Source organism: Seriola aureovittata, chromosome 13 (assembly GCF_021018895.1).
Source record: "Seriola aureovittata isolate HTS-2021-v1 ecotype China chromosome 13, ASM2101889v1, whole genome shotgun sequence".
Classification (NCBI taxonomy): Eukaryota; Metazoa; Chordata; class Actinopteri; order Carangiformes; family Carangidae; genus Seriola; species Seriola aureovittata.
In genome coordinates, this window is record NC_079376.1 from 23738235 (window position 1) to 23765319 (window position 27085).

General features: G+C 41.5%; 1 protein-coding gene across 1 annotated transcript; it reads left to right on the forward strand.

The window, feature by feature from the left end:
- Window positions 1–1541: 1541 nt before the first annotated feature.
- On the forward strand, window positions 1542–27085 carry gabra2a (gamma-aminobutyric acid type A receptor subunit alpha2a). Its single transcript, XM_056394453.1, has 9 exons — window positions 1542–2304; window positions 5562–5674; window positions 6957–7024; window positions 13058–13278; window positions 13921–14003; window positions 14669–14812; window positions 17815–17967; window positions 21555–21757; window positions 24082–27085. The coding sequence occupies exons 1-9, from the start codon at window positions 2237–2239 to the stop codon at window positions 24382–24384; spliced, it is 1356 nt and encodes a 451-aa protein (XP_056250428.1). The 5' UTR covers window positions 1542–2236; the 3' UTR covers window positions 24385–27085.

A 27085-nucleotide genomic window follows, 5' to 3' on the forward strand; every position in this document is an offset into this window, starting at 1 on the left:
CCTGTCAACAGTAACATCATTGTTGTAAGTCAGTCACCAGATATATTTAACTGCAGGTAACCATAGAAACCTATGGAAGCCAAGAAAGGCCATACTCACAAATATTTTTTTATCTTGTTATGTTGACATGACAGAGCTTTGTTTTCTTTAGATAACAGAATAATCATCTTGTTATCTCCAGATAACAGAGCTTTGTTATCACAGTATAATGATCCCGTTATCTCAGGAAAACAAAGCTCTGTTACCCGTTATCTTGATATCACGACATTATCTCGTTATCTCGAGATAACGAGATTAAAAAAAAGAGTATGTGAGTATGGCCGCTCTTGACTTCGCTGGAAAACATACTTTGTGCAAACGGGTGACTGTGGTATAAGATGAGGAAATGTGTTGTCTGCCATGTCTCCATACGTTATTCTGGTATCCATGTATTAACATACCTTGTCCTGTATTATCAATGACGAAGACCCAGTGGACAGGAAGGCAGAGGGACACTGACCAGTGCCTGGTCCCAGGTTCAGTTTGAGACCATTTAAGTAAACACAAGTTTATTTAATATGGGCCATTTGCAACACAGGCAACATCACCTACAGCCCATGTTGTCCAATGAAGCTAGGCCCATGTTGGTAGAATTAAATGTCTATTACAGCTTGATTTGTAGAATGGACTCTGACCGTAGATTATTCTGGATCTGCTATGACATTGTTTTATTTATGATATTATATATTATATATGATCTCGTAAAAGGTGTCTCATAGTGTATCAGTGTGTATTTACTCTTTGGTTTCTAATTTAGAGTGTATTGTGGTTTAATAGTGTCTATAGTAGGCTATATGGAATTATATGCAGTTGCTGATTAAAAATCCAGGTATATGGCGTCTAATTAGGGTATGACCTGTTTGTTTACTACAGAAGCCGAGAAAGGCCATACTTTTATATATTGGGATATATAGATATTGGGATATTTATAATATTATCTCAAGATAACAAAGCTTTGCTATCTGGAGATCACTGAATAAGTATCCAATTATCTTGAAAAAACATAGCTCCCTTATCTCAAGATTGTTATTCCATTATGTCGTGATAACGGGATGATTGTTCTGTTATCTCAACATAAAAAAGATCCATTAATCTGGAGATAAAGATAAGAGCCATACTCGCAAATATTTTTTTTATCCCATTATCTCGAGATAAGCAGACTGTTATGTCCAGATCACGGCTTAATTATCCTGTTATGTTGAAAAAAAAACAGCAAGATCATTATTTTGTTATATCGAGATATTGTAACTAGATAATCCAGATAATGGAGCTTTGTTTTCTTAAAATAACAGTGTATATTCCGATCTCCTCATAGCAAAGCTCTGTTATCTTGAGATAATGGTATCATATTCCGTTATCTCGAGATAATTATTCTAGACAGCAGCGTTAATCTCGAGATAACAGCTAACAGCTTTGGTTTCCTCAAGATTTTTGTTGATCTCGAGATAACAAAGCTTTGTTATCTCGAGATAATGAGATAATTATTCTGATCTCTGCTTTAATGGGATTTTAAAAAGAAAATTGCCAGCATGGCCATTCTCGGTTTCCATACTTTACTGTAGAACATGTTATTCCTAGTTTTGTCTGACATAAAGTAGTTTTTCTTACTTCTCATTAGTGAACTGTAAATTAAAGTGCGACCCGAATGAATCCGTTGAAGTGACTAACTCCTCTACGTGTCATTCTACAGGCTTTTGTTCCACTTGCCTGGTGCACGTTGGTGGTGCGCTCACACGAAACCTCATCATCAGCAGATGAACGCGTCTCTCCAGCGGACTCAGTGACTCTCTCTCCATCAGCGCGCGGGTTGGAGCTGCTCTCTCAGACTGTGGCTGAGCCGAAGGGGAGGACAGGATGGACGGAGAGTAACCGCGCTCCTCTCTCTGGGAAACTACTCTGTTTTTTCCGACCAAGGCTCCATCATCTCCACCGTGTCCGCACGCAGTCCGCGTCTCTCTTGGCAACCCCCGGGGACACCTGTCGCGTTTCAGCTGGGCAGTACCTCCATCACTGAACGCACGTTTCCTCAAAGGCTGTGGAGACAGAGAGCTGGTGGTTGAGGCGGCTGCAGAGTCTTAGATGAACTGAAGCCGGTCTCTGCGGGGACCATCTAACCTGCCTCAGCTGCGCTTCGTGCCGCTCCACCGTCTCATTCAGGCTCCGACAGCGTTCCCGTCTGCTTTTTCAGGCATCAGCCATGAGAGGACGATGGAGCTCATATTCCATGTCAGTGCTGCTCTCTCTGATCGTGCTGTGGCAGACACGGTAAGTTCTGTGTTACTGATACGTGTTTTTACAGATTAATAAACCGCTCTGACGGCGCACTGACCGGGCGCACAGCGGCTCTGTGCCTCTCCACCTCCAGGCTGTTTAACGGTGTGTTGTTAAGCAGCAGCAGCAGCAGTATAGATGACTACAGCTAGATTATACCCACACTAATAACAATGTGGATTTATCATTGATCACGTCCTCTCCTAACAGTCGCTCTGTGCGCTCTGTTCAACCTCACGCGCCAGACCCCGCAGATAGATTTAACAATTTAATGGTTATTTGCACATGAGGGAGAAATATCTCAGTAGCTCAATGAGATCTGTTTCTATATGACTGTCTCACGAATACGGCTCTGACCTCAGACCTGTCAACTTTGGGAACTGACTGTTACCACCCAGCGCAAAAACCGGACGGACACCGCCGGTGACAGTAACAAGCGTAATCCATATTTAATCCAGCAGCAGACTGGACTTCCGTTAATCTGTGTAGTTTTACAATTAATTTTTTTACACTGCTTGTGTGCACGTGTGTTCCACATGAACTCAACAGCACTTAACGTTGTGTGATAATGTCAGGATACAGTCAGAGGTTGGAGAGACCGGGCGCGGTTTCTACATTTCTCCCAGTGACTCAGAGACCAACCAAACTTTGATATATTATTCTCACACCTGTCTGCTAATTATCCATACCATTCAAAGATTACATATGACATATCATTCACAATATTTAGCCTGACCCCAACCCTGGGGACAGTTGCAACACAGATCAGGGAGGGTTACAACATATTGAAAATACATTAGATTGCACTAATTAACTTTTGATTTTTGCCTCAATAAGCATAGTATCCTGAAAACATGTATTGTTTTAAAATAATATTAAAGTATTATTTAGTTAATTAATCATTTGTATCAAAGAACAGGCAAATATATGATGAAACCATGAGAGGCTGACAAAATAATTCCCAAAATAACCTGTTTGTATTTTCTATTGCCTTAAAATGAACTATTGTTGCATCAAAATTTGCTGCATATTTGGCTCATATATTTTGTACTAAAAATGTTGAAACACACTGTTGTGTGATCTGTTTTGATTTGGCTGCTCAGCCTAGAGACAGTTACAATAAATCAAACTCAGTAAGTTTTGACTAATTCAGACAAAAAGGTCAAGATTGTATGTGAAAAATACAGCTCATTAAAAAAAACATTCATACTTTCAAAACAACATTTATTCAATAAATGCAGCAGCAGCGGATGCTGAATATATCTTCTATCGTCCTGGTGGGGGGAGAGTCTTGCTGCAACCGTCTCCCCAACCTTTAGTTTGTTCCTTGGTTTGGTCGCTAAGGTCTTCTGTGCAAATGTTTAACTGACCTTAAGTATAAGTTTAAGATAAGGGGAAAACCTGAAATACTTTTTAAGGAAACCCTAATAAGAAGACTGTTGTTTGTGCATCTGTTTTTATTTTAAGGAAACTTTCACTTGAATCTTAAGGAAAATCTTAACTGAAGATGTTTTGTGCAACCAGCCCCAGTTTGTCAAACTGAAAACATAGTTACTGTGGAAACTGGTTGTCCCGGTGATTTATTTAGAGCAGAAATGAAGGCAGGTCATAATCACAAATCAGGACATTCTGTCATGTTTTCTCCTCTGACGATTTTCTGCATCAGTGGATCTTATTTTTCATATTCCAATAAACATCACATTGCTGCACAAGTTTCTTGGCATTTACTTGAATTTCTTAATTAAGATTATAATAATTTGTAAGGAACTGACCGGTCAGCAAGTACAGTGTCACTGTGTGCATTAAAATGTCACCTCTTTAAAAACTTCAAAACACTGAGGCTGTATTGTGCCTGTTTGAATATTTAATTAGACACCAGACCAGAATTCATCCATGTCCTTTTAAAACTGTGCATCAGTGGTTTTGATTTATTCACCTATTAACTGTTGAACTTTTATTAATTGAATTATTTATTAAAGGCTTATTGTGCCATTTGTGTAATCGTACCTCCCAGGCTAAACTGTTGATAACACAGCGAGGAGTATTCCAGTGATTTAGTAGTTCACCTCCAGCAAGCACTGTCACCTCCCAGCCAGAAGGTTCTAGCTCTCTGGAGCCTTCCAGTGTGGAGTTTGCATGTTCCTGGTTTCCCTCCAAAGACATATTAGTAATAATAATAATAATAATAATAATAATAATGATAATAATAATAATGATAATAAACCTTATTTATAGAGCACTTTTCATACAAGAGATGAATCTCAACGTGCTTTACAATAAAAAATCAATAGTAAAAAAAAAAGCTGCACTGCTTATTTTCTTGTGTGTCAAATTGTGTGTATTCAAAAGCCTGGCAGTAGAAGATTTGAGAGCTTGTGAAGGATTATAAAACAACAGAGAATCTGCAATTTTAATGCATCATCCGATCACGAATGACAGAGAATCCACTTTCATCCACTCAGATAATAGATCTAGTGACACACCGCAGCCTACCTGTCCATACCTGGGTCCCGAGATTAGTTTCAGTTGGAGCCATGACGACCCGTAGTATATTAACTTACAATCATTGTTCTTTGCTCTCTGTTCATGTTCTGCCTCGTTCTTCCTCGGGTTAACGTTGGTTATATACTCCTGATCTATTTCCCATAGACCCAACACTTCCCTGCTCGACCGCTAGTCATTGGGTCAGGCCATTAGGGAGCAGTCCTACTTTCTCCAGGTGTCAAAACCCTCCTGTCACAATCCTGATGTCACCATATCTGACCAATGATGTGTCTGCCTGGTAAGGTTGGAGTTCTATAAGAACTGTGCAAAAAAGTGTAACATATCTGCAGTAAAAAGTGTAATATAGAGCTGAGGTCACTAATATTTTTATTTTAACTGGTGCAGCTTTTTTGGCCTTTATAGTTCTGGTCATGTGATGCTACTCAGCCAATCATAGTGACTGGAGTCAGTGAGCCTGTGTAGCAGGATATCAGGGTGGATGACTGGGTCGACAAAACACAGGATTTTCAGTTTTCAGTTTGATCATTCCTAATGAAAATCATAGTGACTCGTCAGAATAGTCTTTAATTGATGATTTCTAATTCTGTCCCTAAAATACAGATGATACTGGGGTGAGGGCTGAAATGAAAAAGGCAGTCCCTTGATTGATCAGATTGATGAGGATCACATGTTGCTCCCAGTGGAACCTGTAATTCTACCTGCTGCTGTAGACTGGTCATTTTTCTTTCTCACACGTCTTGTATTAGGTCAAAGGCGGATTCCAATTCAACACGTAACTTCAAAGACATCACAACCTTCACTAAGATCCTGGACAGTCTGCTGGACGGATATGACAACAGACTGAGACCTGGTCTGGGAGGTGAGACTGGAACACTTACACACTTCCATCAAAACTCAAAAGAGACAGATGAAGACGGTCAAATTCAAATCAGCAGAGACAGAGATATCTTTACTTTTGTAAAACACTGGATCCTACATTTCCCATAATGCAACGTAATGAAGTCTTCTTCCTTCCTGTCTCGTAAATACCCACATCTCTCAAACCCCACACCTGCAGCTTGTACGTGAGACTTTCTGTTATAACCCTGATGACATCACTATGACATCATCAGAGTTGCGTTCTTAAACTTGACAAATGATGATATTATATATGATATTATAATACACAGAGTAGGACTGAAAAGATTCTGATGGGTAAGATTGAGTTTAACTCCATAAAGGAATGTTCAAAAAAATGTTTTCACCTTTGGGGCGACCTGATCATCAAATCGTTAGATTGCGTACCACATGGCTCCTGGTTCGACTCCTCCTTTCTAAATATTAACCATGGAAAAAGATTTATTTTATCGTATGTTATAAACACAGGAGAGAAGATGATTTAGATCAGACTTAGAAACTGTTGTGTGCTATTTGTAGCATGCAGGGTCTCAAAACGTGTTAAAAGGTAATAAATCAATTTGATCCATCATATGAGGTGTTAAATTCTTTTTTTTTCGTTGTCATTCGTTTTTTCCTTTTTTTTGATAGCCACAGTGACACTAAGCCTTTGTGGTACGTGCTGTACCAGCGGAGGCACCAGGGCGCCCCCACATGAATTTATTTATTCATATTGTGTAACTGAGCAGCACAGAACAGATCAAGTCAGGCAGGAACTCACACACAGGAACGGTACAGAGTATCTGGGTAATTTTCAAAATAAAACACCCTGTGCACACCCAAGTGTATATCACGTGGAATGCACAGCAACTGGAACAGAGTCGGGCGGCTCATTATACAAGTTGTGTCAAAGGGAGGGGGGGAGGCATCACCACAGCAGAAAATAACCCTGATGACATCAGCTCAGCCTGGGCTCAGAGACTAGAAATGAAAAACACAAAGCCTTTGTGACAAACTGAAGGTAGGGCGGTTCAAAGACCTGGATGTTTACTTGTCTTGGAGGGTTGAATGAAAGATCCTTTTGAGCTGCATTATGGGAAATGTAAAAGCAAGTGTTTTTGAGGTTTGAATCACATCAGGAACTAAATGTCAGGATATCTCTGCCTCACCAGTCTTTCATTAACCTGTCTGTCATGAGTCGTAAAGACTTTGCTTTTGTTTGCACCGTGATTTTCTGCAGCACATGTCGTTCTCTGTCTCCACAGACCGAGTGACAGAAGTGAAGACTGACATCTATGTGACCAGCTTTGGCCCAGTGTCTGACACAGATATGGTGAGTCTCACACACATCACCTCTCAGATTTTTACCTTCTCGTGAGCCGAGAAAAACACAGTGAAGTGATGCGTCACGCTTCAATCAGTCAGAATAAATCCACAGTTTCAAACATCTTTTGGTTTTGAAAAGACTTGTACAAGGAAACTTCGAAGTGACACCAACATGTGATTTTGAGGCCTAGCTGGGAGATAGGGGCGGAGTCAGACGCTGCCAAGATGGCAACGGTGGAGCAGCAAAACTGCTCTTCAGAAACCTGTGAGTGATGTCTCGTAGGCTACGTCCATCATTATTTACAGTCTATGGTCCATACAAAAGGCAAGATCTGCAATATCAAAGCAATAAAAATACAGGTACCATACAATCAAAATAGAGTTTAATAAAACAATATTAATAATACTGATGAAATGAACGACAGAACACTGAAAAACTGTCGCTGAGGTGAGTGAACCATCTACACACAGAAGGCCAAGCACCAGGTCTGAATCCAGGACCCAGTCTTGAGAAGTCGGCCTCCGAGCCTCTGACACACCATGCTTCATAAAATGCTGGGCCTGTGCACATGCAATAACACACATCCAGCAGATAATATCCTCCAGACAGAGAACTGTCAGTACTGCTTGTCCTGTTGCTATGGGAAACCCACCCACTCCAACAGGAGAGTGATGACACGTCAGGGGTCAGACTGTGTTATTAAAGATGTGATCTGATCCTCCACCGACACCCAGCTCTGATCTGAGCCGTCTACTGCATATTAAACTTATTAAAGATTATTATCATATGTTATGTAATATATTAATGTCCATATCATGTTATATAATATATTAATGGCCGTTGTCATATATCATATTAATGACTTTTATAATACATATCATAAATGATCATACATCATACGTCATACATATACTATAACCCTAATCCTACTTTTAATCAAATGGATATTAACCCATTCAGACCTCAGTTTCCCTCTAAAACATAAACATTGTTTAAACAACCTGAACCTGAGAGTTTTCTGAAAAACTTGTCATTCACTGAAACCTTTATTCCTCATCCTCTGAAGGAGATAGAAACATGAAGTAACTAAAACCATCCTCCTGGTTGTTTCCTCCACCTGCCAGTCAAGTTACAGGTGATATGGTCACAGTCTCCTCCCCCTGAGTTACAGTGTTGAATAATCACCAGATCTTTATGATATCACAGTGAAGTTGACCTTTGACCTTTTAGTACCGAATTTGGCTAAGTGATGGATGGATGATGGTATATATAATTCACAAAGCTTACATTCTTACATTCAAATAAACAAAACAAAACCTGTCAGATCTGATCAGCTGATATGTTCCAGTGATGTTGGGACTCCTGCCGTCAGTCACCCTGAGGTGATTCTGCTTTTCATCCAACAGGCACATGGTCCAATCACAGCGCATGATGAAGCTTTGTATGCGTCGATCTTTCATCCTCTGTTTAACAGTTAGTTTCAACCAGCTGATGGTCATGATAAACAGTCATTGAGTGTGTGCTTTACCTGCATGAGCCATGAGTCATACAGGTGAAGCAAACAGTCATTCATGATGTGACTGAGTTTAGACCACAGTACTACAACATGTCTGTTTAAAGTATTCATATACGTCAGGTGACAAGTATAAGTTTAGGTGTAGTATGGATGCCTGTAATGTTCCTCCTCTCCACAGTGGGGTGGTGTAGTGATACCCAGTGGCTCCTTCATGAAGGTGCTTACCTGGGCTTCAGCTCCGGGGCCCCTGACCAACCAGGGGCCTCAGGAGACATGAGCCTAATGTTTTGTTGTGGTTGGTTGGAGGCCGTGACAGACTTGTCATCATCATACAAAATGCTCCACCACACAAACACTGGAATTCATATGCTGGAGCCCAGTCTATATGATGTACTGAGGTGGGATTCTTTCCAACTCCATTAATAAAGACGAGAAGGCCATAAACGCGTTTTGTGAGGTCATCATGCCCTTTACATTTGACATTTGACCCCCAAAGTCTAATCAGTTCGTCTTTGAGTCCAGGTGGATGTTTGTGACGAATGTAAAGAAGTTCCGTCACACAGATATCACATCCAGGAGAATGGGACTACGCAAAAACATGATGTCTCCAGCTCTGGCATACAAATCCAAACCTTAAACTAGACTAAGTGAAAGTCAAGGGTTAAACATGTTAAAATGTTCACAGTTAACCATAAACATCCAGTGTGCTGACAGAGACACTCCTCACTGAACTGATACAGCTCATACAAACACACAGTACGTCCATATGTCACACACACACACACACACACACAAACACTCTGCTCCCTGCCCTCAAAGCTTTGCTCAGTTATTCCATTACAATTCCCAACCACCCCCCCCACCCCCCCTACCCCTCACCCTCCCTCCCCACCTGGCTCCTCTCAAATATTTAAGTGGCGTGGAGGGGCAGAGGGATGGAAGTGGTCGTGATGGAGACGGCACCTTCTAAAGAAAGAAGACACAGAGATGGTCTCATCTTTAATTCATGACATGTCTCCATCAAACTTGCAGCAGATAATTTCACTCCACCACTGTATCTGTCTTTTCTCTGCCTCTGATAGCTCAGCTCTGACACACACACACACACACACACACACACACACACACACACACAGACACACATACACACGTCTTTTGGATGGCCCCCTGCTGCTGTGCTGCCGCTTGTTTGTGCGCTTGGTTTCGGATTTCTGGATTATAAAGTCCTGGCTGTGCTTCTCACACTAATGCTGTGAGAGCAGAGACACAGCGAGACGCTTCAGTAAAACACTCAAACACCTGCTCATTCTGTCTGTGGCATTCAGACTGCTGTGCTCTGTTGAAGTCACACTCACGGTAAATATCAGGTTCTGTTGCCACAGCAAAAACATCTGCTGGGAAGATCTAAAATTGAGCAATATCACACGAGAAAGATTGATGCTGTACTGAGTATCGGCACGACTGTGATCCGGGCGTAGGTACGAGGCCGCAGGCGAGCGCCGTGTTAGTTAAATAAGCAACAACAGATTATGATTCGTTTGTTTATTCATCATTTATTTGGTTACGCCAACACAAATAGTCCCGCAAGTGGACTGGAACTGGACTGTTGCTAAGCAACACATAAACATTTGCCTGACCTGCACAGTGCACACTAGCTTGCTACTTTGTCTACATGTTACCTCAGGTGTGCGCTGAAGTATCCAGGCTTCTTCCCTTCATCCTCTTCTGACGACCAGACGTCATTTCATTCAAATGTTATTTCTGGAAATATTTTCTATTTTCTCATACTTGTAAAGTTTGTTACAATCAAAGACAGATAACGGCCGTTAATATGACGCTGATTAACGGTTAATAGAACACCTCTGAAGCAGAGCGACACATGTAGTTAAAAGTCCCAGTGCTGTTGTCCTCTCAGATCATTAGGAGCTGATGGCACACAGACCTATGGGCTGGCTTTTACCGGAGGACAAATGTAATGGAATATTTATTACTTATTTAGGAAAGGTGTTTCAAGACTTGGTATAAGAGGATGTAGGATAGAAGCAGACAGAGGCTTGACCTATAAAGATGTTATAGAGTGTTAAATATTTTATATATCTTTCAGTCTTTTCAGCTACAGGGTGGAGTCAGATTCTGTTCCCGTTCTGCTCGGTCTGGATTCATGATTATGCCTCCACACCGGCGACAGTCAGAGCTGTCTGTCCCGTTCTCATGGACACCATATCTCAGTAACGCCCTGATGAAACTTCTTCAAATTTGGCACAAGCATTCATCTGGACTCAAGGATGAGTTGATTAGATTTTGGTGGTCCAAGGTCAAAGGTCAAGTTCACGGTGACCTCACCAAATGTGGTTTTGGCCTTGTGAATGCAATATCTCTGTGACACCTTGAGGGAATTTCTTCAAATTTGGTGCAAACATTCCCTTGGACTCAAGGACGAACTGCTGTGCACTGCATTACGCCACAGACCAGCTGTTTGGGTCATAAAGGGCTGTTTGACTGTAGTGAAAATATTAAAAACATGTTGTACACGTTCCTGCTGACCCCGTCCACAGCAGTACATCACTCAGTTTCAGTGCAGATGCTCCTGCCTGCCTGAGTGTGCTGTGACTGTGGATAAGTTCCTCATACAAACCTCCATGAAATAACCCGAACTGTCACTTTAACAAACAACTAGTGCTTCAGTTTGCCTGTAGAAAATCTATGAGCAGGTGATTAGTGTGTGTCAGTACCCAGAAAGAAGGGAAGTTTCACCTCACCCAGATTTGAGAAGATGACTGATTATAGTTTGTTCTCCGAGGACGCTCCATGCAGTCCCCTGTGGACATGTGGTTAACTGTGGAACAATGAGAGAACCAGTCCAGGGAGATGGTTCCACTGGAGGAACTCAAGGCCTCATTAATGTTGTTGTAAACTGTGGCTTAGGGAACATTCCTTAAGGAACAGCTGGATCTGAGACTGACAGGTCTGAACCTGGTCAGGTGTCACATCATCACCATCCTCAGTCTGAGGCTGAGGACACGACAGGACAGAGCAACTCACATGAACTTTCAGATCTCATAAACAAATCTGGTGTTTGGAAGCTCTACGCTTTCTAGAGAATTCGTTCCTCAAAGTAACTTTTTCAACACATTTTCCAATATGTGATGAAACTTTGCTTCACCGCCACCAGTGGTCAGTTATGACTCTACTCTCTACTACTTCTACAATCAATGAACTCTCAGAACTCCTACAGTATTAATTGAGGTTCTCATAAGTCTGAGAGGTGAAATGAGAGTCTGGAGGTGACATCCTGTCCTGTGGTTTAATGCAAATAGAAATCACATGAATGAGTCAACCACTGGCTGTAAATAATTGTCATTGGAATCACAAAGAATCTGAGGGGTTAATGTTTCCTATCTAGGTCTACTGATTCCAGAGTCTCAGTATGTCACATGATGACTCACTGGTCCAGATCATAGACTGTAAATAAAGACACACAGGTTTCTAAAGAGTGGTTTTGAAGCTCAGAGTGAGCTGCTCAGAGTGAGCTGCTCCACTGTCGCCATCTTGGCAGTGACTGATTCCGCCCCTAACGCCCAGCTGCTGCTTAAAGAGGAGGGGTGTGTGTGGAGCCGAGACTTTGGTGAAGCATACACTCACCCGAGACAATCCTCCTGTAAAAGACGAGCCATCAGGTTGTCTGTGCAGCAGGTTATTATGTCCCATCGTTACATTTTGTTGCTAGGCGACATCTAGTGGTCGTAGTAATTATGACAGGAGCAAAGGGAAAATTATGGTGACGTAGTATAAAAAGTCCACGTCAGGAGGAGGTTGTGGTGGATGGATGAATATGACACAGGAGAGCGCTGTTCCATTCCCATGTGAAAGTACTAGTTTGTGTTGTAACCCTTACAACAAAGACCCTGTAATGTTGAGGAAGTACTTATCTTTTCCTAAACCTAAACAAGCCATGACCATTGTTATAGTGACAATGGCAACAAAGGTAGGTACACCCCTGTTGGTACAGTCCATGTGTTTATTCCTGTAACCATGACAACCAGGTCCGGTACACCTGTTGCTGTAGGGGGCACTATTTCAGGAGACACTGCTATGGGTTGTATCAGAGGGTTGAAAAAAACGACCTATGTGGTTGTTCAGGTTGGAGGAGGAGTTGTTGGCTCACCCACCTGTCACTCAAAGAGGCCACGCCCTCAATTCTACATAACTTTGAGTCTTAATAAAATGTAAACAGTTATTTAAAACAGTTGTAATGAAGGAGGAAATTAGCTCTAGAGACGAAAACAGTTTTTGTACCAGGCTGTAAACATGTTTATTTCTGCTGTGAAGTTGGACATTTTAACATAGGAGTCTATGGGGACTGACTCAGTGTTGGAGCCAGACTCTAGTGGTCATCAGAGGAACTGCAGGTTTAGTTCTTCAGTGTTGACTTCATTTTTCAGGCCTGGGGGTTGATGCTTGAGACTGACAGTCTCTCTCTCTCTCTCTCTCTCTCTCTCTCTCTCTCTCTCTCTCTCTCTCAGGAGTACACTGTGGATGTTTTCTTCCGTCAGAGTTGGAAGGACGAGCGACTGAAGTTCCACGGGCCGATGAACATCCTGCCTCTCAACAACCTGATGGCCAGTAAGATCTGGACTCCTGACACCTTCTTCCACAACGGCAAGAAATCAGTGGCCCATAACATGACCATGCCCAACAAGCTGCTGAGGATCATGGAGGATGGAACCCTGCTGTACACCATGAGGTACCTGATTTTATCATGTTTCTATACCTGCTTATTCATGTGATTATCCAATCAGCAAATCATGTGTCAGCAGTGTATAAACTCCTGCAGATCCAGGTGAGGATTTTAACCAAAAGTGAGTTGCATCCGCAGGACTGTTGCTGGGTCATCTGCTTTAACTACAAAGAATGATTTTAATTTAATTTCCATGTTTTGCTCGGTTTCCCTCCATTCCCTTCCTGAGCCACACCAGGTCACGATGACCCAGCCAGGGCAGTGTTGACTATGACTATGACTACGACTCACCACCATGTGACAACCTGCACTCAGTCTGTCAGTCCGTCAGTAATCCAGGAGATGGTGGAGGAGTCTGCACCTCTATAACGGTGTCTGATGATGTTGAATCCACTGGAGAAATCACAGAGTGTGATTCTTATATTGCAGCTGTATCCATCCAGATGTGAGTGAGCTCTCTGCAGAGACTCCAGAGCTCACAAAGCCTGTGTTTATAGATTTATTTCTCAGAACAGTGTCTGATATCAGAGCAATGTGTTTATATAGTCAGATAATGTGATGTGTGTGTGTGTGTGTGTGTGTGTGTGTGTGTGTGTGTGTGTGTGTGTGTGTGTGTGTGTGTGTGTGTGTGCGTGTGTGTGTTGACAGGCTCACGGTTCAAGCTGAGTGTCCCATGCACCTAGAGGACTTCCCCATGGACTCTCACTCGTGTCCTCTGAAGTTTGGCAGCTGTAAGTATCGACACATCATTTCTGTTTCCAACACAGACTGAACTAAAAATGTTCCTTGTAGCGTATTACTTATTTATTTATTTATATATTTATTTATTTATTTATCTATTTTGTTGCCCAACAAATTTCATTCAAAATTGGTTTCACTTCCCCGTATGTTTACGGACACAGGATTGGACATAACCAGGAAGAAAACAGAAAAGCAGTAGAAAGAAACAAATAGTTTTATTTCAAACTATGAAATTCTAAATCAGTCGTGCATCTTCACAAAAAACCAAGACAACTCGCGTCCCGGGAAAGAATAGTAAGTTGCTAAAAAGAGAACAATCCCAGGAAAACTGGTACAGGTGTCAACGCTAACGTTGGTCAATGTCTAAACAGCTGAAGCAGCGACCTACGTGACTTTAACACCCTCCTCTGACAGATCTGCTTATGCTCAGATCATTTAACTTCCACTGTTTTCAGGATGTGAAAAGAATTTAAATAATTATAACAACCAATGTTTCTGACACACGACTGTCTACTGCAGTGACTGTGCAGGAGTAATTATAGCTCTCCTGATGTCAGCGTGTGCCGGGAAGTGTACAAGCGTTCATGTGCTGAGTGTTGAGTACGATTGTAACACCGTGTTGACGATCAGTGTCTCCCTCCTCTCCCTCCAACAGACGCCTACACTAAGACCGAGGTCACCTACATCTGGACTCGTAACGCCTCCCAGTCTGTGGACGTTGCAGCTGATGGGTCCAGACTCAACCAGTACGACTTGGTGGGCCAGAGTGTGGGGAAGGAGACCATCAAATCCAGTACTGGTGAGAACAAGGGATCAGTGTCCAGACCAGACAAACAGAGAACTAGAAACAGCAGACATATTTATTATTCAGATCGTATCATATCATCTCTGGACTTTTTGTGTCCTAGATGCCTTTTCCAAACATGCATTGAGTAACACGCAAGAAAACATTCAACCTTAAAAGAAGCAGCCAGAAGCAGCCGGCAGCCTCTGAGCTGCTCAGTCAATTAAATCGTTGAGTAGTAAAGATGAAAAAACAGAGAACATCTTTTCATTCATCATTCACTCTTCTGATGCTTTCTTTATCTGTGATGCTTTTACACAGAAACATGACAAAGTTACACTTGGACGGCTTGTGCTGCTGGAAATGAAAGCTTTTCATAGCCTAGCCTGTTAGCTTAGCTGGCCCTCTGCCTGCACTGCAGCTTCTCCTCTGAACGGATGTTTCCGGTGCGGCTTCGTTTGCTCGACAGAAGTCAGTAAGCGTGTGTAAACTCGTCACCATAGGAACAGTGGTTACATCACCTTCGAAACCCCCTCTGCACACGAGAGACAACAACATGACAGATGAGGTCCCAGTGAAGTCAGCGGCAAGTTTAAAGGCTGCATTTCAGATTTAAAAACTATGTAGACTGTGAAGAGCTGTTAGTTCTCTGAGAATCTCATTCATATTCAAGAAAAATTGATGTTGTCACTGAAATATCTCTGACTGAATCGATATCAAATCAAATCAGAATCGAATGGATTCAGGAAATCATTTTCAATACCCAGCCCTAATAGAGCCCTAAAAGACAAACTTTAACTTGTGAAAGTGTTTTATGATGCAGAGTTGGTGAGTATGAGTTTGCTGCAGGGCGTCTGGACAGGATTCAGACAGACATTTGTCGACCTCAGCACGAACAAACATTTGAAGCAGCAGCAGTTTGGAGGTGTGGGTCACCGACACACACGTCACTGACACACACGCAACACAACAGTCTGCTCACATCCTGCACTGCTGCTGTCACACACACAACCTCCCTCACTCACTCATTCACTCACTCACTCACTCACTCACTCACTCACTCACTCACTCAGTGATTGATATTATAGACTGCTTCTGATGACAGATATCATTCCAGGAGCAAACATCTGGAGCTAGAGCTGATAGATAATAATCAAGATAAATGTGTTGAGGTGAGGCCATACCTGCTCACATGTCCATGTCCCACCTGTGAGCTTTATTGTATGGTATGGATTATATTACGATGTCTGTGCGGAACATTCGTAACGATATTTTTTGAGATTTTCAAGCGGGCCACGAGCTGGAAAAAATAATCTCATGTCAGTTGATTTCTTTTTTTATGTCTTTATTGGATAGCCTGGTTTCAGGGCTCTTCACAGTGCAGAGGCAGCCCTTGTTAAAGTCACTGCTGACCTCCTGCCAACTGCAATTTGAGTTCTTTTACACATAAGTAATACAGTCGATACAGCCAATCATATCATCCCCTTACACCTCTTAGAGACATGAGTAGGAATCAAGGGCTCAGCTCTCAGCTCACTGTGTTCACACGTCTCTAACAGAACTCTGTCAATCACCATGGGAAACTCCACTTCCTCCACGGCTCCCTGTCCTCCCCTGTCACTCAAGGGTCGGAGTATCATCACATCATTCATGTCATTTGTAATTTAATAACGAAAAAACCCTAAATCTTTTATTATTTGTGTCAGAATCAAAGAATGAACAGTGGTTTTTGCCATTCCTCTTACCATAATTACATTATTACATTATTACATTTATCATTAGAGAATTTTTTTTCATTTCTTTTTCTTTATTTCTTTCTTTCTTTCTTTATTCAAGGCTTTTATTTCGACTTTATTTACACTTCACTTCCTCTTCCTGTCTCTCCACTGTTCTACTGTTTTTGTCAACTGAAAAATGAAAAAATGAATCAGCAAAAACCAAAATTGGACTGTGAATTACATTTTATTTCTCTTTCTTTGGAAACAAAACACGAATAGAGCATGTGATTTTATTTTTCATTTTTGGTTCAGAATAAAAAAAAATCAAATAAAACCATATGATTTAAGTTTTTGATGATAAAAGGAATTTCCAAAAAACAAAAACGGACCGTTTTGATAGATTTTTCGTTTTTTTGACTCTGACACCAAAAAAGTTTTGGTTTTAAAACAAAGAACAGATTTACAGTTTTTTCATTTTAAATTACAAATGAATTATGGATTATCTGATGATACCCGGACCCTCAAGGCTCAGTTCTTGGCCACCTCCTCTTTTCAATATAAAACTATAAAACTTTTCACCTACAACTGAATAATTAAACCCTGATTGTAAAAACCAGTACAGATTGCAAAACCAGTCCTGGCTTCAGTACTGGTTTCTGATCTGACTTTAACTGTTATGCCTCAGCGCTGGTGACAATCAGGGCCAGAGGAATTATGCTCTCAGTAACACCCACAGGGATTTCATTACATTTGGCACAAACATTCACTTGAACTCAGTGATGAACTGATTAGAATTTGGTGGTCAAAGGTCAAAGGTCAAGGTAAACTCACAAAACACACTTTTTGGCCATAACTCAAGAATTCATTCACTAATTATGACACAATTTAACTCAAATGTGTATAAGGATAAAATGAAGTGATGACATTTTAAATCCCAAATGTCAACTTCACTGTGACATCATAATGTAACTCAGCATGGAGAGGTTGTGACCATATTCCCTGCAGCTAGAGTGGTGGAGGAAACAAGACGAGGTGGTAATTCTGTTTATTTGTTTTTGTTTTATTTCTTATTCTCCTGTGTTATCTGTGTTTTGTGACGTTAAGTCGACTCTCTTCAAATCTTTTTTTTTATTCTCAGCCTGAGGAAGTGAAGGTGATGCAGCAGCATCACAGGGCATCAAGGGGCCAAACTAGTCAAGTGACAGCACACTATACAGCACATGGATGTCATACTCTGCACCTCTGTCCAATAATGCTGTCCACATCTGTACTCAGCAGCATCTGTCCCTCTGTCCTCAGGTGAGTACACAGTCATGACGGCTCACTTCCATCTGAAGAGGAAGATCGGCTACTTTGTGATCCAGACCTATCTGCCCTGCATCATGACGGTCATCCTCTCCCAGGTCTCCTTCTGGCTCAACCGGGAGTCAGTGCCGGCCAGAACTGTCTTTGGTGAGTCTGAAACTCTCCCCACAGAGAGCAGATTCATTCTACACACGGCTGAGTGGTATTTTTCCTGTGGGTCGCTGTCTGTGTATAAGGAGGGTGGGGTTGCGTTGTGGAGGGAGCAGGGTGAAGCAGGTCACCGTCCCACTAGCGTGTGTACCTGAAGGGCTTTCCTGTGGTTTCTTCTTCTGTGGTCCTGACTGTAAACTGTGTTCATGCTGACAGGTGAACATCTTATCAGGCCGCTGCAGGCCTCCCACCAGATGAGGGTCACACTCGCTCCCTCCTTATCTGCCAGAGGACAATGTTCACCCGCAATCTGGTTCTCCATTTGCTGAAGTATCAGGGAGCTGTGTGGAGCTAACGTGCTGCTCTCTCTGCACGTGATTCACTGCTGTATGACACCCTGTAACACACCCACTTATCTGTTGTGACACAGCGGGCAGAGAGGAGAGGTTGAAAGGCATCAGTTAGTTCTCAGGACGGGAGACGTCTCAGTCCTGGTTCATTAAAGACCAGTGCAGCTAGGACTGTGATATATGGTTCACCTACAGTGGGTCAAGAAGAGCAGCTTCCTCTGTGGTGTCCATGTCAGGACTCCATGTGAACCGGCTCCTATGATTCCTTTAAGCCTTCAGCTGTGACTCCAGCTTCTTTGTTACTGATCCTTCTGCTCATCGACTCGTCTTCATCCTCAGACTCTGAGATCTTTGTTGTGAGGAGTAGGTCAAAAATACCAGTTAAAATACAACATCAAATTAAACCAAAACAATGAATAAATAACATAATGAAAAGAATGAGTTAAAACAGGTACAAACAGAAATTCAGAGATTAATAATCTAAAATGACCAAGAGACACAAATGAATTCATTCTAAATGCTTTGTGGTGAGTTCAGGCTCAGTATGAACTGGAGGGACATGGAGCATCAGCCGGTCATTAGTCCTGGTGTCATGTGGTCCAGTGGACCGGACTAACACGGAAGTAAGATGGCAGTTTTTCAAGAAGGGAATTTGTAAATAAACAAATACAAATACAACTCACACCTCTCAGAGAGAGAGGACCACCATGTTATAAGCTTCATCAGTAATGATCCTGAGAGCAGAGTGGTAGACAGCATGGTGTGATTCTTAAAGGATAACTTTGCATCGGCTGATGTTTTTTATGAATCAAAGTGTCTCCAAATCACACCTCCAATCTGCCTCACCACCGACTCCACTGCTGCTGCTGCTGCCGGGCTGCGGCTGGTCAACATGTTTGTGGTGCAGTTGGAAGTTGAGGGTTGCCAGATCACAGTCGAGTATCCCCCAAATCCCCAGCCTTTCGCTCTTTATCACCTTTTGATACCTCCTTCCTCTCTCTCTGTCTTTTGCTCTGACAGTTTTAAGCTAAATGAAACTGTCCTCTTTCATGCAGCCATCAAAACATTACCACAGGGCAGTCGTTTTACTGGGGGCAGTAAAACTGTTAAACTGATTTGAAGGAAGTCTGTAATATTGATATGAATTTCTCCACCTCATAAATACTATCTTTCTACACTGCAGTGACTTTTGTCCTACATCTGTGTGATCCGTGGTTTTTAATGTATCTTGCTTTAGACAAAGATATTGAGTTACTGGCGACTGCCGTCTAAAGATCAGTCACATGATCTTTGTAGTTATGTAGCTGGTCAGGAGATGCTTTTACACTCTCTCTGTTTTTGCATATTTCTATAGGAGCTCCATGATGAGGTGGTTGATGAGGGGTTCATCACAGAGGTGTGATGCAGACTGATGCAGAGGTGTCTGGTCTCTGCTTCACTTAATCCCATGAGAATATTTTAACACCAGCCAGATCAAAACCACTGATTTATATTTTTCACAACGCTGATTCTTCAGGATGAAATATAGAAGGAGAGGAGGTGTGTGTGTGTGTGTGTTCACATATGAGGAAAGCAACATCAAAAGGAAAGCACATTATCCTCTTACAGTGGGTAGTGATGCGTTCACTGTGGTGGGAAGCTTTGAAATATGACCTGCAGCACAAATAGTATTCATGTGCGTATTTGTGTGTGTGTGTGTGTGTGTGTGTATGTGTGTGTGTGTGTGTGTGTGTGTGTGTGTGTGTGTGTGTGTGTGTTTATGTTAATGGGTGTTAATGGCAAGCTGATGCTGTTCTAGCAGCTAAACTCCATCAGTCTGAATGACTGAGAACCTCCTCAAACATCAGCAGTGACATGAGAGTCGAACTCAGCAGCAGGACAGTTTAGAAAAAACGGCAAAAAAAAAAAAAATCAATATTATGAAAAATATCACACATAGCAGGAAATATAACCCTATATTTGATATTATCAGATACAGTATATGCCCAAACCTCCCACTCAGGAAATGAGTGACACCTCTAGTCTTTTAAACTCACAGTCTGTAACTTCTGCCTCTAGGAGTCAGAAAAATAACAAAAGACAATGTTGGTTGACATCATGAAATATCATGGGATCACCAGAGTTGTCTTCTCCACCATTACCAGAAGCTTCTCCCGGTTTGGATTCCTTCAGTGTCAGTGGTTCAGGAAATCAAACAGACCCGGTGATTCTATCGGTTAAAAACACTGAATAAAGCAGTTTCCCATTTAAAGACTCAGGGAAGAGCTGGAGCTGATATTGATGCTAACCTTTGTTTTGATTGTTTCTCTGATAACTTATGAAGCAGACATTCAGCAGGTTTTTACCAGCAGCTGAATTATCCACAGAGGTGTCCTCCTCTCCATAACAAACACACCAGGGGATTAAAACCAGTAGACACACTGAATCAAGCAGTTTCACTTTAAAAACCAGAGATTCAGCGACGCTCTTAAGTGACACAGGACAGGACGTCTCCAGCAGCTGGGAGCTGAGCTGTCTAACATTTCCTCAGCTTGTTTCTCTGATAACTTCAGATCCAGACGTCCGACGACTAAAATCCTTCATCTGAGTCAAATATAGAGCTGAAAACCACCAAGGTGTAAAAAGTGTATGTGGCTTAAAACTAGATAAAAGTCATTGTTGAGCTTCTGTCAGACAAACACACATTAGGATGATTAAAATCACAGATTTTGAGAGTTTGAGAATTGATGGAAAGATTTGGGATAATGTAAGATCACAACAACAACATATAAAACACAGGTCTAGTTGTTTTTAGACAATTTAATGTGGAGAAGTTACAGATTATAACTTTTCCTGTCTTCAGTTAGGAACATTGACTCAGAACTTGACACAGACTATTCACCTGTTACGGATTTTTTCCTGAATCAGTTCCTAACTCTGGTTCCCATGGTTACCAAAAAGTTAAGATATGATCTGCCAGTTAAGAAGTTTCTGTGATTCACCCCCTGAGTAAAGAGACTTTTAAATGTATGTTCACTTTCGCTGCAGTTTTGTTCTGCACATCATGCATAATGCACATCTGTACTTGTAAACATCTGCATCATGTATTCACCATCCTGTGCCTGTATAACCTCCTCCAGAGTCCCTCCTGTGCTGGCGCTTTTTATGTTTTAAACACACAGTCATTCAGTGGCTCTCATTCAAAGTCTCTCATTCTCTCTCTCTCTCTCTCTCTCTCTCTCTCTGTCTATCCAGGTGTGACTACAGTCCTCACTATGACCACGCTGAGTATCAGTGCCCGTAACTCACTGCCTAAGGTGGCCTATGCTACAGCTATGGACTGGTTCATCGCCGTCTGTTACGCCTTCGTCTTCTCTGCGCTCATTGAATTTGCCACAGTCAACTACTTCACCAAGAGAGGCTGGGCCTGGGACGGGAAGAGTGTCGTCAATGACAAGGTAGAGCTGTCACACACCTGGAGCACCAGGCGAAGAGTCCTGGTTGCTGTTCGTAGATCCAACTGAATACAGCTACTGTCAATTCTCATATGACACAGGATTGAGAGGGTGAAAGTACCTGCCGTTCATTCAGAAAGTCTTCAGACCTCTGAACTTTAGTCACATGTTGTTATGCTCTGTTGCTTATGTTCTGTTCCTGTTCCTCCTGACTTCTGCTGCAGCTGATTCACCTCCCTCCTTTCTCACAGTCTGGTTTCAGGCAGCTCCTCCCCACATGGAGCCATGACTCAGTTGTGATAGATAGATAGATAGATAGATAGATAGATAGATAGATAGATAGATAGATAGATAGATAGATAGATAGATACTTTATTTATCCCTGAGGGGAAATTCATGTGTCCATTAGCTCATTGTTGATAATAATAATAATAAAAACAGTTAATAATAAATAAACAGTAATAATTAGATTAGTCCACTTCCTGTGGCTGAGGTGTTGTATAGCCTGATGGCAGTGGGAACAAAGGATCTCCTGAACCTCTCTGTTCTGCAGCGCAGTGAGATGAGACGTTTGCCAGGAAGTGATCAGAGTGTGTGGTCGGCAGACAGATCACAGGGCCAGGTTCACATCCTGAGTCCAGCATGTGGTTCAGTTGAAACAGGGTTTTCACAGTTTGAAAGGATTATAGCTCTGGATTCAGAGTTTTGCTGTGGGCTACAAACTCAGACGTTTTTTGTTTGCACTTTGACAAACTGTCTCCATTAACAGTGAACTGGGTGAGTCTTTAGGGACTTTAAACAGTGATGGTTGAAGTGACGACTATGGTGCTTGTATACATTCCAACACGTTGCCGTAGTGATGGAAATCAAAGATCCCTAAGCAACATTTAACTCTAACAACAGCTACTTAACTTCTTCAGGAAACCGAGGTCACTCTAACATTGTTACAATATGTCTCTTAAAAGGACCTGAGAGCTCTTGATATTTACTTTAGAGACTATTTAATATGAGAGGAGGAGTTTGTATAAATCCATCTGTTACTTCAGCACCACGGACAGCGTCATGGTTTCAGCACAGTCAGGTCGAGGGCTGGAGAGGGAGGATGGAGGTGAACAACAGTTGCAACACTGCATTTTGGTCTTTTGGTTAACAAATCTATGTCATGGCATCATGGCAGGCTTAACTGACATGAACATTTTCAGATACAGCATTGTCAAAGCAGACTGCATGTGGAAAAGATGAAATTAACAATTAACAACAAAACATATTGATGATATTGATTGAACAGCTGAACAACAACAGCATCAACAGTACTCTGCAAAGGGAAGGAGGTCAAACACAAACACAACAATAACAGAAGCATCAATACAGGAAAACAAACTGTGTGTTAATACAATGCTCCCACTGTTCTGTAACAAACAGTAGGTGGGGCACGTGTGTGTGTGTGTGTATGTGTGTGTCACTGTTGCTCACAGTATGGCAGGTAAGGACACACTGTGCAGTTGTGAGGCTGCAGCTCTCTCTCCGAGCAGGCTCAGCAGTTTGCTTATGTTGGTCATGTGGTGGAATTGAGGATGTTTGTTTTTGAATTTTGGGGATATTTGTTCTGATTGGCTGCTGACCTATAGTATGTGTCATAATCACTGTCTCTTCCTCTGCTCACAGTTTGATAAGCCGTGGGTTAAAGTTGATGACAAACTGTGGTTTCAGTTAAATGCTGATCAACTACAGTCCTCTTTCTATAAAACCAAAACCATGACGTGACCTCAACCTTGTGCTGTGAGGTTTTTCTTGTTGTCATGGCTACTGGCAGATGTTGTGTTACTAGACTGGATAAAACAAGTGATAAAACCTTATCAATGAACAGTTTATTGATATCTTTAGTTTGAACCTGGGTGTGTGAATCATTTTTAAAAATAACTAATTAATAACACAATTACCTGTGATTAATCATGATTAATCACAGACACCTGTAACCTGTAATCATTCCTCTCTGAGTCACCAGTTCACTGTAGAATCAAAGTATCTGTTGATTGGAATAATGACCCTTAATGATTAATTATCACATTGATTCATTCCTCACTTGTTCCTCAGTAACTACTCACAGTATGATGTGCCATATTGTAAGCAAGTGTACGTCCTGCTGACTGTATCATGCTGCCGTTATAGCACAGAGCCAGTACAGATGTAGACACAGTGAATTTCTTTCCTCTTGCTCCACTATAATTAATGTCGATCATTGAGACGTAGTGAAATGACCTCAGACGGTCGCTCTCTCTCTCTCTCTCTCTCTCTCTCTCTCTAACCCTGGTACATTTCCCTTGCAGAAAAAGGAAGCATCCATCATGAAGAAGAACAACGCCTACGCTGTAGCGGTGGCTAACTACGCTCCCAACATCACAAAGGACTCCACGCTGCCCACCATCTCAAAGTGCGCTCTGAGCGACCCCAACAAAACCACGGCAGAGACCAAGCCCGAGCAGAGCAAGAAGACCTTCAACAGCGTCAGCAAGATCGACCGCATCTCCCGCATCATGTTCCCCGTGCTGTTCGGGAGCTTTAACCTGGTCTACTGGGCCACCTACCTGAACAGAGAGCCGGTCCTCAAAGATCTGGATCCTTCCAAGTGAACTGCAGGGACTCACTCCACACAAGCAGGACTTACACATCTGTCAGCTTTCTTTTTTTTTTTTTTTTTTTTTATGCATGAAGAATTCTCCTCTCTTCTTCTGTCATTCCTACAGAGAACAACGTTTGATCGATGCAGGTAAACATCAGAACTGGGTCAGAACAAACTGAGAGAGGTGATTTCATTATCTTAGTTTTACCTGTAGTTTCAGCCCAGACTGAGAGAAACTAAAACCTCATCACCATTCAAGAAAAATATCAAAAGGAAAAGAATATCAAAAAGATATTTCCTTCAAATTAAATGTTATAATCATGACAGTATCATCTGGTGATATTAGAAAACAAAATAAAGGGAAGGAAAAAAAATCTCTATAAACAAGAAAATTTAAGAAAATAATCAATGTTTAAAGCTGCACTGACCAATATTTTTTATATTGAATCAATAACAATGAATGAGATGAGTATGTGTAATATGATCGTGTGAAACCTCCCTCAGCTCTACAGAGCTTTTCTTTCAGCTCGTTGTTTTATGTCCAGGAGCTTCAGTTTTGATCATCAGCCTCATTTTCACCTGCAGTTGCTGTGAACACAGTGGAGCATTTAGCAGCTAAAGACCCAGTTATTTCCTCAGGAGCTGGTGTTAAAGAAGAAGAGTTAAAGGGAAAACTGTTAGTGTGTCAGTGCTGTGTTTTCATCAGCTGCCACCAAGAGGCCAAAATGTCAATAAATGCAGCTTTAATTAGAATTTCTGAAACTATAAATTAAGCACAAATCAAGCTAAAAAGGCAAATTAACTCTAGTTAGCCCTTCCTGTTTCCTGGTCCTGAAGTCTCAGGTTCTTTGAATGTGTTTTTGGTTAGATGGCTGAAATAAGGTCTGTGTTTAACAAAAGCTCAAGACATTTTCACGTTTATTCTACAACATAAAATACGTCAGTGAATATCCCAGTCCTGATTTCTTTAAACTTTTTTCCTCTGTTAAAAAAGGAGCTAACTAGTGTCTAAGTGAGACTTAGTGAGGTTGTCAGGGACGTTAAACGTCATCATGTTGAACATGAAAACAGATCTACTCACCAGTCCACCTTTACAGCCTCGTGTTTATATGAACTGTTACTAACCGTGTCAGAGGAAAGGCTTTTTATAGAAGAGATAAGAGCTAAATCAAATTAGTTGAAGTTTAGTGGTGGTGACGGTGAAGTCATGTGACCGTGGTGTAGTTGGTTTATAGGCTAACATTAGCTTTTAACTTCTGCTGATTGTTTTTAGGCTTCAAACATCATAAAGTGGAGTTCATTAGTGAAGATGATCCTGCTGAACTAAACCTGTCGGGATCATAAACTGTTGTTTATTTTCTCTAATAATCCAAAAGACAATGGAAGAATCCCAGTGACTTTTAATGGAGGGAACTGGGGTGATGATAACTGCAGGGTTGGACTATAAAAATACATCATCATGCAGAACTGTATTGACTGAATTTTAATTCAAGTTTCAAATCCTGTCAAATTAATTTCACCAATCCCGCAGTCAGAATTATGTTTATTTGTATATTTATTTATTTTTGTATTTATTTGTTAATTTACTTGTGCGCTAGCATATTTCACACGTCTTTATCTGGTAATTTTAGGAAAACCAAAACCTTATTAACTATATAGAACGGTCCAGATGTTCCTGCTGTTAAATGTTTCAGCACATTAGGACGTTTCTCTTCCGCCTGCCAAATGAAACTACTGGGTTAACTAAACTAGGCCCACCTGCTAGCTTGTTCTGGAGCGTCTTAAAGTTTGTTCAGCTCTCATGGAAATGTAGGGGTTTGAACTTTCAATTATTATTATTATGCCACTGCCAGGACCTTCTGTCCATATTGTCCACTTAAAGTCAATGATCTGTCCGGCTTGTCTGGGTGAAAGTAAAGGAAAGAGGTCATGAGAAATAAAGTGTTGTTCAGGTATTAAAGGTAAAAACAGCTGCAGGGAAATAAACTAAAAAAAATTTCCAATCAAATCTCTAATCAACAGCAGTAACAATGATTATCCGAGGATCCATTTCCCGTAGATTTGTGCTTTCTCATAACTGTTAGGTGTAGCACTGCTGGGTTAAGGAGTCATAATTATCACAAAATGTGTCTGAATTTGATTTTATTCTTCCTGAAGCTTATAAAATTTTCTTTCTCTGTTAATATGTTCTTGCACATCCAGCACCGCTAAAATGGGTTTTGTCATTAATGAGCGTCTGTATTCACGAGGCCACGGGGAGCTGAGAGGCAGCGAGTCAGCACTCATCTCTAAATACAGCTCTGCTGGGTGTTGTCATCTAAATACTGAGCATCAACCAGACCTGAGTCTCCTCAGTCTGCCCACATTGGACTTCATCTCTGGGAAAACATGGAGTGTTGAGGGAGTAGTCTGGTCCTGTGGGTGTAGCGGGCTGTCAAATTAACATCTGTACACATCAAGATATTTGCAGGGAACTTACTCCACACCACAGCTTCACCACCGGCACATCCAGATCACTCTGTAGCTCTTGTACAGGTTTTTAGACTCTTCTCCCGCTCTGGACACAACTGTGTGAGAATATTGTTTTGTGTGTATGAAATGTAAATATTTTTTTATTGTAATCTTTTTATAAGCAATGTAGCAAGAACAAAGGACCTATACATATTTAATAGTCTCAACCTACAGCCTAAAGTGTCAGTAATTCTGCATTC

Bases quoted from the DNA above. Each gene is read 5' to 3' on its own strand.
- gabra2a (XM_056394453.1), top strand. From the start codon at position 2,237: ATGAGAGGACGATGGAGCTCATATTCCATGTCAGTGCTGCTCTCTCTG. The intron at 14,813-17,814 runs GTGAGAACAAGG...CTCTGTCCTCAG, and splicing joins GACCATCAAATCCAGTACTG to GTGAGTACACAGTCATGACG. The intron at 21,758-24,081 runs GTAGAGCTGTCA...TTTCCCTTGCAG, and splicing joins AGAGTGTCGTCAATGACAAG to AAAAAGGAAGCATCCATCAT.